The sequence below is a fragment of the Otolemur garnettii genome, unplaced genomic scaffold (genome assembly GCF_000181295.1).
Source record: "Otolemur garnettii isolate 467f Iridium unplaced genomic scaffold, OtoGar3 scaffold00001, whole genome shotgun sequence".
NCBI lineage: Eukaryota > Metazoa > Chordata > Mammalia > Primates > Galagidae > Otolemur > Otolemur garnettii.
In genome coordinates, this window is record NW_003852396.1 from 7331314 (window position 1) to 7350908 (window position 19595).

Genomic DNA, 19595 nt, shown 5'->3' on the forward strand with positions numbered 1-19595 from the left:
TGGCTCACACTTGTAATTGTAGCAGTCTGGGAGGTTGACGTGGGTGGATTGCTTGACCTGAAGAGTTCAGACCAGCCTGAGTAAAAGAGCAAGATCTGGTCTCTACTGAAAACAGAAAAATCAGCCAAGCATGGCAGTGTACACCTATACTTGGGAGGCTCAGGCATGAGGATCACTTGAGCCCAAGAGCCTAAGATTGCTGTGAGCTAGGATGATGCCACAGCACTCTACCCAGGGCAACAGAGCTAAGACTCTGTCTCAAGGCTCGGTGCCTGTGGCTCAAGCAGCTAAGGTGCCAGCCACATACACCTAAGGTGGCGGGTTCAAATCCCTAGCCCAGGCCCGCCAAACAACGATGGCTGCAACCAAAAAATGGCTGGGTGTTGTGGTGGGCGCCTGTAGTCCCAGCTACTTGGGAGGCTGAGGCAGGAGACTCACTTGAGCTCAGGAGTTGGAGGTTGCTGTGAGTGTGATGCCACAGCACTCTACCCAGGGGGATAGCTTGAGGCTCCGTCTCAAAAAAAAAAAAAAAAAGACTCTGTCTCAAAAAAAATATATATATATATGTATATGTATGTATATATGTGTGTGTGTATATATATATAATATATTATGTGATTTATGAAAATGCCTTCAGATGACAGTCTTGTTGCTCTGTATTTTATAGACATAATAGTATTTCATGAAATATGTATCAGTTTCAAAAAACTTTTAATAAACTTGGATAAATTGCCATTCAGAAAATGGCATAATTGCTTTGTTGCCTAGATGTGAGGAGGTGTGGGGTACAGGCAGTGGTAAGTGCCTTCTTCTGGACCCAGTCATATTTGACCTTTCCCAGATCTGACTCTGTGGCAGAATTCTCAGGCCAGGTGGACAAGAAGGTCTAATAGAAAAAAGTGTGCATTTTTCTTTTTACTTGATAACTCTGTGGATCCCTTTAAATACAGAACACACTGGGAAGGGCAGCTGAAAATTTCTCCATTCTCCAGTCTCTTCCCTTCTATTTGAGGCAGGATATACCCTGATGAACTGATACATGATCCATGTGTGCGCACACTTGGTTTTAAGACTTGAGAGAATCTCTCCCTGCCATTATAGAGAGAATGTAAAAGAAATTTTTTGCCCACATTTAATAGGCTTAGAAAAATGTGAAAACATTTCTCTTTTTTTTTTGTCTTCCATTCTGGACCTTTTGTATAGATTCTTCCCTTTAGGAGTCCAATTAGAAGTCTTTAGTCAAAACAGCTCAATATGTCTACATCACAGCACTAATACCCTTTGTTGTAATGGGATGCTAATTTTTTTAGAAATTATTATTTTTTTCCTTTTTTTTTTTTTGCCAGAGATGGTCTTGTTCTGTCACCCAGGCTGAAGTACAGTGGTGCAGTCACAGCTCACTGCAACCTCGAACTCCTGGGCTCAAGCAATTCTCCCACCTCAGCCTCTCAAGTAGCTAGGACTATAGGTGTACACCCACCTGGCTAATTTTTAAAAAATTTTTTTACAGAGACAGTGTCTTGTGATGTTGCTTAGGATAGTCTCAAACTCTTCACTGCAAGTGATCCTCCTGGCTTGGCCTCTCAAAGTGCTGGAGTTACAGGCACAAGTCACTGTCCCAAGCCTCTTTTTTCTTAATGATAGCTACTGTATTGATGATCTACTGTACGCTAGGCACAGTGTTAGATTCTTTAAATAACAGATGTGCTATAGGTGATAGTCCCCAAATTTGCATGTTGAAGTACTAATCCCCAGTACCTTAGAGATGTGCACGGGTTTAGAAATAGAGCTTTTAAAGAGGTAATTAAGGTAAGTGAGATCATATGGGTGACCCCTAATCAAATATGACTGCTATCCTTCTAAGAAGAGATTAGGATCCAGACACACAGAAGTGCAACCATGTGAGGACACCTGACACAAGCCAAGGACAGAGGATGTAAGAAACCAAATTTGCCAATACCTTGATGTTGGACTTCTCGTCTGAACTGTGACTAAATAAATCTCTGTTTAAGCTACCTAGTCTTTGGTACTTTGTTATATAGCAAAGTAACACAAGTTGCTAGAGCAGGGGTCCTTAAACTTTTTAAACGGGGCCAGTTCACTGTCCCTCAGACTGTTGCAGGGCCAGACTGCAGGCTCCAGGATGAGTCGGCTGCTAAGCAGGACAGGCAGCGGCAGCAAAAACACTTGGCGGGCCAGATAAATGTCCTCAGTGGTGGCCGCATGTGGCCTGTGGGCCGTAGTTTGAGGACGCCTGTGCTAGAGACTTTAAACCACATTATCTCTGATCCTGTCAACAATTTTGCAAAGTAAAATTTGAATATGTTGTGAACAGTGCTTCCATGAATTTTTATGTACAAATATTTTTGAGTACTGTTTTAAATTCTTTTAGAGATGTACGTATATTTCTAGGAGTGGCATTGCTGGGTCAGATAGTAATTCCATGTGACTCATTGAGAAGAATTGCCACGTTGTTTTTCATACGGCTGATGCACCATTCATTTTACTCCCCCCAGCAATGTACAAGGGTTTTTATTTCTCCATATCCTGCCAACACTTTGCTTTTTAAAAAAAATAACATTCTAGTGGATATGAAGTGATATCTCATTGTGGCTCTGACTTGCATTTCCTTAATAGCTAATGATGTTAAATATCTTTTCATGTGCTCCTTGGCATTCATATGCCTTCCTTGGAGAAATGTCTGTTCAGTCTTTTGTCCATTTTTAAATTGGGTTGTCTTTCTGTTGTTTAATTGTATGTTCTTGACATATTTTACATATGAGACTCTTATCAGATGTATGATTCGCAGATATTTTCTTGCATCCTTTAGGTTCTCTCTTTACTTTTTGATAATGTCCTTTGATGTAAAAATTTGGTTTTTAATTTTGATGAACTCTAGTTTATCTAGGGTTCTTTTGTTTGTTTGCTCACGCTTTCAGTGTCATATCTAAGTATCCATTACTAATTAAAAGCCATGATGATTTATCCCTGTATATTCTTTTTAAGAGTTTTATAGTTTGGCTTTTATATTTAGATGTTGACTTAAGACATCATATATGGTATTAGGTAGGAACCAACACCAGTCTTTTGCATGTGGATACCTAGTTGCCTCATCACCATCTTTTTAAGAGACTATTCTTTTCCCAGTGAATGGTGCTGGCACTCCATCAGAAATCCATTAGCCATTTGGGTTTACTTCTGTGTGCTCAGTTCAATTCCACTGGGCTGTATTTCTATCCTATGCAATTACCACACTTTTTGGATAGTAAGTTTTTTAATTGGGATGTGTGAGTCTTCCAACTTACTGTTCTTTTTCAGCCTAGAGTGCTGTAGTGTTATAGCTCACAGCAACCTCAAACTTCTGGGCTCAAGCGATCCTCTTGCCTCAGCCTCTCAAGTACCAGAGATGAAAGGCCCCTGCCACAACACATGGATAGTTTCTCTGTTTTTTTGTAGACAGGGTCTCACTCTTGCTCAGGCTGGTCTTGAACTGAGCTCAAGCAATCCACCCACCTCAGCCTCTCAGAGTGTTAGGACCACAGATGTGAGGTACTGCGCCCAGCCTACCACATTTTCTTTATCCATTCATCCGATGATGGACGGTTAGGTTGATTCCATATTTTGGCTATTGTGAATAATGCAACAGCGAACATGGGAATAAGCATCTTTCTTCAACATACTGATTTCAGTTCTGTGTAAATACCCAGAAGTGGGATTGCTGGGTCATATGGTAGTTCTATTTTAAATTTTTTGAGTAAATTCCATACTGTTTTCCATAATGGCTGTACTAATTTACATTCCTACCAACAGTGTCTAAGAGTTCCCTTTTCCCTACACCCTCACCAACAGTTGATATCTGTCATCTGCTTTTTGATAGCCACTCTAACGGGTGTGAGGTGATACTCTGTGGTGGTTTTGTCTTTCTGTGATTAATGATGTTAAGCATTTTTTTCATGTACTTCTTGGCCATTTGTATGTTTTCTTTTGAAAAATGTCTATTCAGAATATTTCCTATTTGTTAAAAGGATTATTTTTAAACTATTACATAAGTTCCATATATATTTTTGGCCATTAACCCCTTATCAGTTGTGCATGTATGGTTTGCAAATATTTCTTCCCATTCTGTAGGTTGTCTCTTTACTCTTGAGATAACAGCTTAAGTTGTTTATGGGAACTCTTTTTTCTTTTTTGACATAGGCATTTATTGCTATAAACCAGGGGTGTCCAATGTTTTTTTTGTTATGCCACATATTGGGAGAGTAAGTATTGTCTTGGGCCACAGTTTAAATACACAAACACTAATGACAGCTGATTGGCAGAAAAAAATGTCTGTGTATACTTTTTGTGATATCTGACACCACAGATAAGCAAACTACGTCCTCACAAAATCACGCAACCCAGAGGCCACAGGTTGGATACCCTTGCTGTAAACCAGGCGTCCTCAAACTACGGCCTGCGGGCCACATGTGGCCCGATCTGCCAGGTGTTTCTGCCACCGCTACCTGTCCTGCTTAGCAGCCGACTGGTCCAGGGGCCCGCAGTCTGGTCCTCCAACGGTCTGAGGGACAGTGAACTGGACCCCTGTTTAAAAAGTTTGAGGACCCCTGCTGTAAACTTGCCTCTTATAGCTGCTTTTGCTGCATCCTTCAAGGTTTGGTGTGTTGTGTTTGTCTCAAGATATTTCTAAATTTATGTTTTTTTGGAGACAAGAGTCTTTGTTGCCCCCTGGTAGAGTGCCCTGGCATCATAGTTCCCAGCTACTTCAGACTCTTGGGCTCAGGTGATCCTTTTGCCTCAGCCTCCAGAGTAGCTGAGACTACAGGCGCCTGCCTGCCAAAATGCCCAGCTACTTTTTAGAGATGGGGTTTCATTCATGCTCAGGCTGGTCTCAAAATTCCTGAGTGCAAGGGATCCACCTGCTTTGGCCTCCCAGAGTGCTAGGATTATAGGCATGAGCCACCACGCCTGGTGATATTTCTAAATTTCTCTTTTAATTTCTTCTTTGCCTATTGGTCATTCATATGAGTGTTGTTTAACTTCCATGTATTTGTGAATTTTCCAAAATTCCCTTAGATTACTGATATCTTATTTTAAAACACTGGGGTCTGAAAGGTACTTGATATGATTTCAATCTCTTCTTAAATTTGTAAAGACTTATTTTGTGGCCTGATATAAGATCTGACCTGTAATGTGTTCCGAGTCTGCTTGAGAAGACCATGTACTCTGCTGATACTTGTTGGATGTTCTATATGTTTATTAGGTCCATTAGGCCTAACATGTGGTTCAAGTCAAATATTTTCTTACTGATTTTCTGCCTAGATGGTCTGTCCATTATTGAAAATGGGGTGGGTATTAAAGTCCCCTTTATGATTTCCTCCAGCACCATAATCGTCAGAGATTTTAACACTCCTTTGGCAGTGCTGGATAGATCCTCCAATAAGAAATTCAGCAAAGAAATTTTATATTTAAATTTAACCATTCAACAGATATCTACAGAACATTTCATCCTAACAAAATTGAATACACAAAGTCTTCTCATCAGCCCATGGAACATCCTCCAAAATTGATTACATCTTAGATCACAAGCCTAACCTAACAAATTTAAAAGAATAGAAATTATTCCTTGCATCTTCTTGGACCATCATGAAATAAAAGTTGAACTCAGTAACAACAGGAATCTGCATACTCATACAAAAACATGGAAACTAAATACCCTTATGCTAAATGATAGCTGAGTCTTAGATGAGATTAAGGAGGAAATTACCAAATTTTTGGAACAAAATGATAATGAAGACACAAATTATGAGAACCTTTGGGATAACACAAAGGCAGTCCTAAGAGGGAAATTTATGGCACTGCAGAACAGAAAGAGAGGAAGTTAACAACCTAGTGGGACATCTCAAGCAACTGGAGAAGGAAGAACATTCCAACCCAAACCCAGCAGAAGAAAAGAAAAAACAAAAATTAGAGTAGAATTAAATGAAATTGAAAACAAAAGGATTATACGACAGATCAATAAATCTAAAAGTTGGTTTTTTGAAAAGGTCAATAGATAAACCTTTGGCTAACCTAACCAGGAAAAAAAAAGTAAAATCTCTAATTTCATCAATGAGAAATGGCAAAGACAAAATAACAACAGACTCCTTAGAAATTAAAAAAATCTGTAATGAATATTACAAGAAACTCTATTCTCAGAAATATGAAAATTTGAAGGAAACAGACCAATACTTGGAAACACACCACCTTCCTAGACTTAGCCAGGATGAAGTGGAAATGCTCAACAGGCCTATATCAAGTTCTGAAATAGCATCAACTTTACAAAATCTCCCTAAAATGATAAGCCCGGGACCGGATGGCTTCACATCAGAATTCTACCAAATCTTTATTACTTAACCTTTCCAAAATACAAAAAAAGAAGGAATACTACCCAATACATTCTAGGAAGCAAACATCACCTTGATACTCAAACCAGGAAAAGACCCAACAAAAAAGAATTATAGATCAATATCACTAATGAATATTGATGCAAAAATATTCAGCAAGATCCTAGCAAACAGAATCCAGCAACACATCAAACAAATTATACACCATGACCAAGTGGGTTTTATCTCAGGGTCTCAAGGTTGGTTCAATATATGTAAATCTATAAATATAATTTATCACGTAAACAAAATAGAAAACAAAGACCGTATGATTCTCTCAGTTGATGCAGAAAAAGCTTTTGATAATATCCAGCATCCTTTCATGATCAGAACACTTAAGAAAATTGGTATAGAAGGGACTTTTCTTAAACTGATAGAGGCCATCTACAGCAAACCCACAGCCAATATTGTATTGAATAGAGTTAAATTGAAATATTTCCACTCAGATCAGGAACCAGGCAAGGTTGCCCATTGTCTCCATTGCTTTTCAACATTGTAATGGAAGTCTTAGCCATTGCAATTAGGCAAGAAAAGGCGATCAAGGGCATCCATATGGGGTCAGAGGAGCTCAAATTTTCACTCTTCGCAGATGATATGATAGTATATCTAGAAAACACCAGGGATTCTACTAGAAAACTCTTAGACGTGGTTAAGGAATACAGCAGCGTCTCAGGTTACAAAATCAACACTCATAAATCTCTATCCTTTATATATACCAAAAATAATTAAACTAAAAAAACAGTGAAGGACTCTATTCCTTTCACAGTAGTGCCAAAGAAAATGAAATATTTGGGAGTTTACCTAATAAAGGATGTGAAAGATCTCTATAAAGAGAACTATGAAACTCTAAGAAAAGAAATAGCTGAAGATGTTAACAAATGGAAAAACATATCATGCTCATGGCTGGGAAGAATCAACACTGTTAAAATGTCCATATTACCCAAAGCAATATACAATTTTAATGCAATCCCTATAAAGCTCCACTGTCATACTTTAAAGATCTCAAAAAAATGATACTTCGTTTTATATGGAATCAAAAAACCTCTAATAGCTAAGACATTACTCAGAAATAAAAACAAAGCAAGAGGAATTACGCTACCAGACCTCAGATTATACTATAAATCGATAGTGATCAAACAGCATGGTACTGGCACAAAAACAGAGAGGTAGATGTATGGAACAGAATAGAGAACGAAGAGATGAATCCAGCTACTTACCATTATTTGATCTTTGAGAAGCCAGTTAAAAACATTCAGTGGGGAAAAGATTTCATATTTAACAAATGGTGCTGGGCAAACTGGCTGGCAACCTGTAGAAGACTGAAACTGGACCCACACCTTTCACCATTAACTAAGATAGATTCTCACTGGATTAAAGATTTAAACTTAAGATATGAAACTATAAAAATACTAGAAGAAAGTGCAGGGAAAACACCTGAAGAAATAGGCCTGGGTGAATATTTTATGAGGAAGACCCCTCTCCCCAGGCAATTGAAGCAACACCAAAAATACATTACTGGGATTTGATCAAACTAAAAAGCTTCTGCACAGCTGAAAATACAATTAGTAAAGCAAGCAGACAGCCCTCAGAATGGGAGAAGATATTTGCAGGTTATGTCTCCGACAAAGGTTTAATAACCAGAATCCACAGAGAACTCAAACGTATTAGCAAGAAAAGAACAAGTGATCCCATCTAAGGGTGGACAAGGGACTTGAAGAGAAACTTCTCTGAAGACAGGCTCACAGCCTACAGACATATGAAAAAATGCTCATCATCCTTAATCATCAGAGAAATGCAAATCAAAACCACTTTGAGATATCACCTAACCCCAGTAAGATTAGCTCCACATCACAAAATCCCTAAACCAGAGATGTTGGCGTGGATGTGAAGAAAAGGGAACACTTCTACATTGCTGGTGGGAATGCAAACTAATATGTTCCCTTTGGAACGAGGTTTGGAGATCACTTAGGGATCTAACAATAGACCTGCCATTCAGTCCTTCCACTCCTCTACTACTAGGTATATATCCAGAAGACCAAAAATCATTTTATAACAAAGATATTTGCACCAGAATGTTTATCACAGACCAATTCAAAATTGCTAAGTTATGGAAGAAGCCCAAGTACCCACCAACCCATGAATGGATTAATGAATTGTGTTATATGTACACCATGGAATATTATGCAGCCTTAAAGAAAGATGGAGACTTTACCTCTTTCATGTTTACATGGATGGAGCTGGAACATATTCTTCTCAGCAAAGTATCTCAAGAATGGAAGAAAAAGTATCCAATGTACTCAGCCCTACTATGAAACCAATTTATAGCTTTCATTTAAAAGCTATAACCCAACTATAGCCCAAGAAGAGGGGGAAAGAGGAAAGGGAGGGGAGGGGATGGAGGAGGATGGGTGAAGGGAGGGTAATTGGTGGGACCACAGCTATGGTGCATCTTAAAAGGGTACATGTTAAATTTACTAAGTGTAGAGTACAAATGTCTGAACACACACACACACACACACACACACAAGTCCCCTTTAATTTTCTTGCTCTTCATTTCTGCCTATGGGAAAGAACCATGTTTCTTTATACAGTTGACCCTTCAACATGGGTTTGAAATGTGTAGGTCTGTATATACATGGAATTTTTTCAGTAAATACAGAAGGCTCATCATATTAGTGAACTTTTCATTTGCACCCAATTGACAATACAAGATGCATGAGATGCAAAACCACGTATACCAGTGAGGTTGTAGCTGTTAGCTCAGGTCACAGTGGAAGACTGCAGGGATCCTCAGCAGCTCACCTGTCAGTGGGCACTAGCATGGCTGGTGCTTCAGGGTCTTGACCTTTGTCTCCCACTGGGGAAGTTGTGGCTAAGGAGAATCCTTCTTGGCACTGGGTCCGACTTGTGGCCCATTTAAAGTGGCAGTGGCATTGGTGTCTGAGTGACACCTCATTGTTGTCTAAGTAGCCCATGTTGGGAAGGATTATGGTTTTGGGGTGGTAATGGCACCAGACTCCCTGCTGATGAGTTGATAATGGTGTGTGAGATGTGAGTGCTTGTAAAGCAGCCAGGGAGCCAAGGAGGGCAGCATGAGCACATGCACAGCTGCAGTGGCCCTGGGCTGAACTGAGGTCTGAATAGAGAGACCTTGGCTTGGGGGCCCACGGTTCTAGCTCCATCACTATGGCAGTGGCTTTTGTGTCTGTGGTCCGGGTGTGCACAGTCCAGCCTTAGGAGGCAGGGTCTGGAGCATGGGTTCTCAGTGGTAGCTGAGCTTGTGTTCAGAGTGCAGACACAGACCAACCTTGGCTCAGGGGTGCAAACTAGCTTGCTGTGGCAATAGGTGTTGGTTTCCTTGGTGGCATAAGATGCTGCTGTCTTCTGTGGAGCAGGCCATGTGGCTAATGACCTTTGCCTTCCTTCTTTTTCCTTAGCTATCTCTGGTTGTTTCAGGAATTCTCATTTCACAAGCAATTCTTTTTTTCTGTTCCTCTTTGCTCCACTGTGTTGGTCCAGATTCTTAAATGGGCCTTTGAGCCTTCTTAGGGCTTTTGGTTTGTGGCTAGCTGTCTGTATTTGTGTATGGAGGGAGTGTGGACAAAGGCTGATACCATTATCTCCTATTACATCACTTTCCAACATCTCTGTATACCTCTGATTTAATACTTTAACTGCTATGTAAGTTGTACTCAATGCTAACACTAGTTGTGGTTCTTCAATTTTGGTGTATTACCTAGAAGGCTCGTTAAAACAGATTGCAGCTGGGTGAGGTGGCTTACACCTATAATCCTAGCACTTTGGGAGAATCACTTGAGGTCAAGACTTCAAGACCAGCAAGAGTGAGACCCCATCTCTACAAATAGTTCAGCTGGAGGTGGTACACACCCATAGTTTCAGCTACATGAGGATTGCTTGATCCTAGGATTTTGAAGTTGCAGTGGGCTATCATGCTACCACTGCACTCTAACCAGAACAGAGAGACAATGTGTCTCAAAAAAATAACAAAACAAAAAAATTAAAGCTACATAGACTGACAGGCTCTACCCCAGGGACTCAACTCAGCAGGTCTGGGTTGGGGCCTAAGAATTTGCATTTCTAACAATTCCCAGGCAGTGCGGCTGCTGCTGCTTGTCCAGACAGCCACAGCTGGAACACCACAGCTTCACAGTGCCTGCAAATCTTTTTATTTTGGGCTTTTTAAATTTCTCTTGAGCTGAATGAAATGAAACAAAACCACACATTTCAAAGTCTTAGATGGAGAACAAATTTTATTCTAAAAATAGATCTTGGTAACAAGGAAATACCAAAACTGGTCATTATAATACAAAGGAAAAAAGGTAACAGGATTTTCCTGAAAATACAAAATTATCACTATAATATACTGCTACTTTTAATGTATCTGTATCTGGATTATTCTTTTCATGGATTATCCAAGGAAATTTTAAAGTCATAGATTGGCTTTTGCCTAATATTTAGACATACATCTGGATTGTTTTCATCTTCAAGTAAATACTTTCTCATGGAATGCAAACAAAATTGAGCATCTGCTTAAGATAAGCAACAGGAAGATAAATTTATGCTTAGAAAATATTTTACAAAGTAAAATACTATTTTGGATCACCATTTCCCTCAATTTTTTCAAATAACAAAAAAATGCACAGAAAGTACTGCTATTTATACACAGAGAAAAGACGTAACTAAATTATTTCAAACCTAAGTAGAGGAAACTTTCAAGGCATATGACATTTAGGTTAAAAGTGGTTTTCTATTTTCAAAGTGCTAAAGAAACAAGTATTCAAGAAAAAACCTTCAGGCTGATCCATAAATTTCTAACTTAAAAGTACTGAAATACCAAGAATGCAGGGGACAAACGTTAAATTTAAAGGCTGTCATTACTATGAAGTCTATTTTAACTATACACATATTTCGCAAAGAAATGAAACCAGTAGTGGCACAACCAGTTAGGGCCAAGTTCATTATAACTCACCCAAAAGCCCACATCTCTTTTCAAACTAAACACGTGTTTCATAAAATGTCCTCCGTACTCTGTGTGTCACATACACATTTTTGGATAATTTTTAACATCTATATTCATCAGATCAGTTGGTTATAATGCATAGCGAACAATCAATTTCAAAATTTTTCTATCTGCCATACTCTGCAGCTAATCAAAAATGACAAGAGTTTTACTTTATTCCTTTTATATGTAGGTGCATGTCCATTAGGACAACTTAGTTCACTTTCTGGCTTTCAGAAATGGGTGTGCTTTACTTTGGCCCTTCTAAGATAGAAACAGTATCTTAGTATTCAGTATGACTAGATACCTCTTGTTTAAACTTGACCCTGAGTTTTGAGTGCTGGTATATAAAGTGTCAAACTGAAAACACTCCCAAAACACACTGGCTAATCTGGTTGCTTCTACAATGTACTGTGCTGCTTCTCTCTACTAACAATGCACCTGCAGGCATGCCCACCTCTTCTTCAGCAGAGTAAAAGGCATGGTCTGGGGGACATTCAAATGAGGACAGGAAATTTCCTGTCTAAAAACTCTTTTCTGAAAACTTCCTAAGAATTTATTCCAAAATATGTTGGTGTTTTATTATAAAAGTTTCCTGAAATACTCAATAAAATCGACAGTGCATGAAAATGCAGCATTTTCATCCTGCAGGGTTAGTGCCTGGGGGAAAGCCCATAATCCTTTGCTTAATAAACACAGCATTAATTTATAGTTATGACTCCACAGAATTGTAAATGTTGGTCTGGGAATCATATATAGGGCTTTTATTAAGTTAGGTGTGTTTACGCTCTATTAACATTTTCCAAATATTAAAAGCAGCTATACATTTCTTTAAAATATTCAATATAAAATTAAAATTAACAAATGAACATGAACTAAGGCAATTTCCAGTGATGAAAATATTCTCACAGTAGCAAATTACCTAACTTCTGGTTTTTCCCTATAATGCCAGAATTATTTAATACTAACAACTAAGTCTTTAAAACATTATGATGCTAAACGTTGCAGTTTGTCTAAATTACAGAGAAAAAAATGTATCAACACTGAAAGTTTAGAAGAAATCATTAATAAAAACACATGCTCGCCAATGCTACTGGATCTCTAGCTGCTTTTATTTGAAGCATTAAAAAAAATTATTACTGATGTGTGTGGTTTCTAGACCAAATACTACACTTTAAAACAAGGAAAATGTTGATGCTTTAAGTTATGCTTCAGACTTGGTTCACTTGATTGTATAATTTCTGTTGTGTGGCATTAGTGATTAGGGTCTATCCAGCTCTGCAAAGCACTGAAGTTCTTTGTGTGAGCAACAAAGACATTCAAAATTCTGACTGTACTAACAGGCTTATTTGTATGCCCAGATGCATCTTACCCTTTAGTGATGATGTCTTTCAACTACTGGTCCTATGTGACTAATGCCACAAAATAAAAAGAAAGGGATAGTACTTGTTTTATTATGAATTTGCTAAAAGTGCATGTGGCCACTACATTAAGTGTCTGTGTAAGCTCCAGCTATTTATTAAAAACCCAAACCAATCCCCTTTACCTCCACTAATCCTGAGGAATCCTTACATATTTATGTAATACATTGTACATTTTTATGTGTGGCCAATTTATACTATTTTCAAGAACAGAATATGGTTTTAAACTATTAATAAACCAAAATTAACTGATAGGACTAAATCAATTCGTCTTCTTTCCTTGGTCCTTGGATTTCCTTAAATGATGGCATCATGTTCATCTCTGTAATATCAAGAGTTACAATTACTTTATTGTGTATTTCTATGTTCATATTTCTAAGTAAAGTAATATCAGAACAATTTCAATCTTCACAATCAGAATTGTCGATGCTCTATGTAAAGTTTCTAAGTAGAAGTACCTAGTATACTGTAGTGGTTAAAGATTCCAACAGTGGTTAAAATACAGGCCTGTACTCAACTTTCTGCTTCTTAACTGGCTGTATGACTTTTCATCAGTTAGCTATTATAACCCTCTTTAAAAACAAACAAACAAAAAAACCCCACAAACACCATATATCATTTCGTGAGCATTTACTATGGGCCAAGTGGCATGCTATAGACTTTATATCTTTATCTCATTTAATCATCAAAGTAACATTTAGAAGGCATTTTTATTCTATTATCCCATTTTTCAGAGACTCAGGAGCTAAGCATGCATGTGATCTCTTTTATTATTATTTTTTGAGATTCATTGAGGGTACAGAGAACCAGGTTACACTAATTGCATCTGTTAGGTAAAGTCCCTCCTATAATTGTGTCCCACCTCCAAGAGGTGAGTCCGAACTTTTGACGAGGCGTACCACACTGCCTCATTTATATAAGCATGGAAAGGTACCCTGCTAATCAGTAGCAGAGCCAGTCTCAAAACTAAGAGAAGAGGAAAATGAGGAGTTGCTATTCAACTGGCATAATATTTCAATCACGCAAGATAAATAAGTTCTAGAGATCTGCTGTACATTGTACCTGTCATTAATGACATTATTGTACACTTAATATTTATTGAGTAGATCTCATATTAAACGTTTTTACTATAATTTCAAAAAAGACAACTAAATCTGTCCTAAGCTTGGTCTTTTAATTGTTTTACTCCAATGACATTTCATGCCTACCAATTTTTTTTTTTTTTGGTGAAATTAACCAAGAAAACAGATGATTGAATATTTCTAGAAACATGTAGTGGTTTTGAAAAATATGTCCGATGGGAGGCCAGGCATGGTGGCTCATGCCTATAACCCTAGCACTCTGGTAGGCCAAGACAGGAGGATTACTTGAGCTCAGGAAGCCCAGGAGCTGGAGACCCGCCTGAGCAAGAGTGAGACCTGTCTCTACTAAAAACAGAAAAATTAGCCAGGCATAGCAGTGTACACCTATAGTCTCAGCTACTTGGGAACTAAAGCAGGAGGATCACTGGAGTCTAGGAATTTGAGATTGCAGTGAGTTATGATGCCACTGTACTCTCTACCTAGGGAAACAGAGTGAGACTCTGCCTCAAAAAACAAACAAAAAAATAGCCCAGCATAGTGGTTCATGTCTGTATGTAACCTTAGCACTCTGGGAGGCCATGTTAGGAGGATCACTTGAAGTCAAGACCAGCCTAAGCAACATAGTAATATCCTGTCTCTATTAAAAACAGAAAAAAATGGCTTGGTGCCTGTAGCTCAAGCGGCTAAGGTGTCAGCCACATACACCTGAGCGGGCAGGTTCGAACACATCCCATGCCAGTCAAACAACAATGATGGTTGAAAACAAAAAATAGCCAGGCTCCGTGGCAGGTGCCTGTAGTTTCAGCTACTTGGGAGGCGGAGGTAGGAGAATCGCTTGAGCCCAGGAGTTGGAGACCACAGCACCCTACCAAGGGTGACAGCTTGAGGCTCTGTCTCAAAAACAAACAAACAAACAAAAAAAAAAACACAGAAAAAATTAGCTGTGTGTCGGGGCACATGCCTATAGTTTCAGCTATTCCAGAGGCTGAGGGAGGAGGAGCCCTTGAGTCTAGGACTTGCAGTAAATGGCCTCATGCCTGGGTAACAAAGCAAGACCTTGTCTCCAAAAAAATATAAAAAATAAAACGTATTTCAAATTTTAAAGGATTTTTAAGTCTATTATTGAGTCCTTATATGTTAACCTTAAAAAAGAATTAATGCTTCTGACTATGCCTTTAATCTCACAAATCACTTCGATTTTTAATTTTTTTTTTTTTGAGACAATGTCTCACTTGTTGCCCTTGGTAGAGTGCTATGGCATCATAGCTCACAGCAACCTCAAACTCCTGGGCTTAAGCGATTCTCTTGCCACAGACTCCCAAGTAACTGAGACTACAGGCACCTGGCTATCTTAGAGACGAGGTCTCACTTTTGCTCAGACTGGTCTCGAACCTATGAGCTCAGGCAATCCACCTACCTCAGCCTCTCAAGTGCTGGGATTATAGGCGTGAGCCACTGTGCCCAGCCACTTTGATATTCTTTTACAGGGAGTTTAATATGATGAATATATGTGAGGTGCTTGGTTAAATACAAATGAATTTGGGGCTGGGGGCAGTGGCTCCTGCCTGTAATCCTAGCACTGCAGAGGCAGGTGGACTGTTTGAGCTCAGGAGTTCAAGACCAGCATGAGCAAGACCAAGACCTATCTCTAAAAATAGCCGGACATTGTGGTGAGTGCCTATAGTCCCAGCTACTCGAAAGGCTGAGGCAAGGGAATCACCTGAGCCCAAGAATTTGGAGGCTGCTGTGAGCTGTGACGGCACAGTAACCAACTGAGGGTGACAAACTAAGACTTTGTCTCAAAAAAAAAAAAAAGAAAAAAAAAAGACTTTGTCTCAAAAATAAAATTAACTGAATTTGATATGAGTATACATAACTTTAATTAAATATAGTTGTTGGGTTTTTTTTTTTTTTTGCAGTTTTTGGCCAGGGCTGGATTTGAACCTGCCACCGTGAGGCCGCCGCCTTACTCCTTTGAGCCATTAAAAATCTTATTTTTTCCTTAAGTATCATTTTTAAGTGTTAGTAATGTAACTTTGCTGGGTCCTATTTTTCATTTATGATGTGACGTTTATTTAGAAGCTCATGTCATTGAATTGAATGTGCCAAGAAGGTGGATTTACTTGATTTGCTTTTATATATGTTGACTCAGACCTACTTTCAAAACTGGAAGAGTCCCTTGAATGGCCTATTCCAGTATTTCCCAAAATATATTCCACACCAGTTCTGAGAGACATAATGCTAGCTCTTCTTAAAAAGGGAGGAACGGTCATTTATTCATTTAACAAATATTTCAGTGAAAAATCTGAGAAATATTTCACAGTATATTCCCTCCTGCAAATTCATAAAGCACATCAGCATATCAAAGGCTTAGAGAAGTCTTACAGTGAACTTTTTTAGTTTACTTTATTCAATCTAGTATTTCCCAATTTAGTAATTTTGGACAGAGGAAATTTGTGCAGAAAACATATCTGTATGACAACTGTTTGGGAAAATGGTCATCTATTCTATGCTTTTATATACAGTACAATCAAAAGAAGGAACTGGCTCTTGTACACGCGTAACAAACTGAATTGTTTGTGTTGCCCAAACTACACTGACAAGTTGACAGTCTGCAACCTGGAAGTAAGCCCTTACCAGACCTCAGCCATGCTGGCCAAAAAGAAGACACCCATCCCTATGGTAATGTGTTATACCACCCAGAACTAAAACAACCCATGAGACTCCAAAGACAAAACTCCAAAGGACTACCGGGGAAGCAAAGCCTGGTGATATGTCCCCAAACCAGAAGACCTAGAGAGCTATATGCAGGGAAAACAAGGTCAGCTGTTTGGTTCTTGTAGCTAAAGCTCATGGAAAAATACAGTTTACCACAGATAAAATGATAAAGTATCTTATTTATACTAATAGCTTATTTAAATTATCAAGGACGATGAGGTTGTCAAAAGAATTTCTCCAGCTTGTCTTTGTCAAAGACCAAAGCTGCTTAGTCCCACCCACAGACACAAGTCAGGCTAGGTCAACAATGTGAGGAGAACCCTGGCATTGCTTAGGATTCATGGTACAAGCAAGTGAAAGTGTTGGCTAAACTTTGGTAAAATATGTTTGACACTAGTAAAATTATAAACATTTTTGTAAGTACATACATTCATTTTCATTTGCAGATAAATTATAATCACAAGCTTTTACATCAATAATTTACTCTGGACAGAGAGGAATAATAATGATATAACTCATAATCTATGAATTATTCATCCCTGAGATGAACAATGGCCTGAGACTTTTGTTAAGATAATTAAAGATATGCAGAAATAATATTTTTAAAAAGTATTAGCCAATCAAAACTTACATGGTTCTATATCGAATTCCTCTTCTTGAGTAATACATTTTGCATCCAATGTAAAGAATGGATAAAACTCCCAGTGTTAATACAATACCACCAACAAAGCTTCCAGTATCAAATTTTGATCCTTTGTTTTCGTTAGAATGAACAGTTGTTGTGACTAGGAGAAAAAAAGAAAAGCTTTAGTGCTTTTTGAAAGGTACTGTAATTAACTAAAACTTTCTGAATTTCTAAATAAGAGCATTGAACTGGAATTAAGGGAAATCTGGGCACAGAAAGCTTCTATATTTAGTTTTGCACAACAGAATGGTCATTTGACAATGACTCACAACATAAGAAAAACAGGTCAAGTTTAATACATACCTACTATTGACGAAGAGACAGACACCACTGACATATTGTGGGCTGTGGTCACCGTCGATGCTAACGGCTGAGATGTGTTTTGGGAAACACTTGTTTTGGTTGTAGACTTTAAAGTGGTCAAAGTCCTATTTGTTGAGACCACTGGTGATGTTGCCATTTTAGATGGCACTGTGGGTTTCACAGTGCTCACGACTGAGGAAAGGGGACTTGTCAGGTTCACAGTGCTATTGGAAGTTTCACTCGTGCTGTTGAGATGCGTATGGTGGATACCATCTGCAATAAACATCAAGGAACACTGAGACTGAGTTTCCACTTAAGGAGTAAGATTCCGCTTCACTGGGACTTGCCCAGTCACACATAGGCCAGTACTGCAGCATTTAAGATACCTAGCCCATTAATACTTTGTACCATACTGCAATAGAATATCTCAAACTAATAAAATATGCAACAGAAACCAACCAAATTTTTGAGCTCATTAGTACAGGGCCGGGGTTCTCATCACCTCTGTCTGAGCACCTCAACATGCTTCGGATCATATACCAGGCTTGCAACAAGCACTTGCTGAAGGGATGAATAAACTAGTGAACGTCTGAAAAGGCTTTTAAAGTTCAAGTTCTCTGCTACATCCTTCTAAGGAACTTTGAGGGTAATCAATCAGTAGCTGCACATCCCTAACCCACCGGAAGGCCATGAGAATTAAGTGAGTTACTCTTTGTAAGGGTGAAACCAACTTTCCACAATGCATTATGAATGGAGATACCACCACAAAATGTGGCTAGCTGGAAATTTCATACTGGTAATAATTTCCTACAGTTCGGAGGCTATTTCTGAAAGCTTTAAAAGAATCTAAAATCCAATTTTATATGGAAAAATCATTACTGATGACTTAAATGACTCAACACCTTTTTTTCATATCTGAATCAGAGTTTTTCTTTTTTGGTATGAAGTAATATTATATACACCAAAAGGAATAAGTATTGGTTATGTCACTACTCCTTCAAACTTTTAATTTTTTTTTCATTTACTAAAGGCTGCATTTTTTTTTAAATAAAGTATGCCATATAACCAAAAGCAAACCTTTCTGTGTAATGTTATTTCATACTATATCATCTTTGTAATTCCACCATTTAACATTTACGACTGTGGTACTAACTGGTATATAAAACCTAGGGAATCAAAACTTTGAATATATCTTTGTGGCTTTAACATGATAGAATTTATTTCTGTATTCATTTCCTCTCAAAGCTTATTTTTTACTTGATTGGTTTCCTGTGTTGCCTATCACTATTGTTTGCAAGTGGTTTGTCCCCACCAAAGGTCATATTGGAATTCCATCCCCAGTGAGGCGGTCTGGGGAGACAGGGCCTCCTGGGAGGTGTCTAAATCACAGCGGCAGATCCCTCACGAATGGCCAGAGTGGAGGGCTTCCTGTAGAACGGATTATTTCCCACAAGTGGGTTGTTGTAAAGCCAGGACTCCCCTAGAATTTTCCCTCCACAGATCCACATCCCCTTTGACCTTCTCCTTCCTGTTGTGACACAGCAAGGATGTCCTTGCCTGAAGCGGGGGCTTGTGCTTGAACTCCCAGCCTGCAGAACCCTGAACTAACTAAACCTCTTTTCTTTATGAATTATTCAGTTTCAGTTGTTCTTTTATGGTAACACAAACTACAACACCTCTACAGTCCTGTTTTATAGCAGCCACATTCTTAAAGGAGAAAGAATCAACCACCTTCTGCCTTCTATCCTTCCTGCAATGAAACCAGCCCCAGTGCCCTCAGGGCTCCCTGTTAGAAAACTGCTTCGGAAGGCCCCTCCCCCAAGGTCCCTTCCTCCCCTAAAGTTACAACTCCTCTCTAGCACAGGGGGTGACCTGCTTACCTCATCACCCTGTCCAATTTCCCGCTGCCCGCCCCTAATGGCTCTTTCCACTGGAGGAATAACT

The 19595-nt window shown here is 38.8% G+C and overlaps 1 protein-coding gene across 1 annotated transcript in view; it reads right to left on the reverse strand.

Moving 5' to 3' along the window:
• Positions 1 to 10672: 10672 nt before the first annotated feature.
• The window catches only part of TMEM123 (transmembrane protein 123), a 46617-nt gene continuing 37694 nt past the window's right edge, over positions 10673 to 19595 (reverse strand). Inside the window, exons 3-5 of the mRNA XM_023511401.1 lie at positions 17652 to 17924; positions 17295 to 17448; positions 10673 to 13185 (exon numbers count right to left, since the gene is read on the reverse strand). Of these exons, the coding sequence (XP_023367169.1) occupies positions 13161 to 13185; positions 17295 to 17448; positions 17652 to 17924 (452 nt within the window). The 3' untranslated portion in view covers positions 10673 to 13160. The remainder of the gene's footprint in view (positions 13186 to 17294; positions 17449 to 17651; positions 17925 to 19595) is intronic.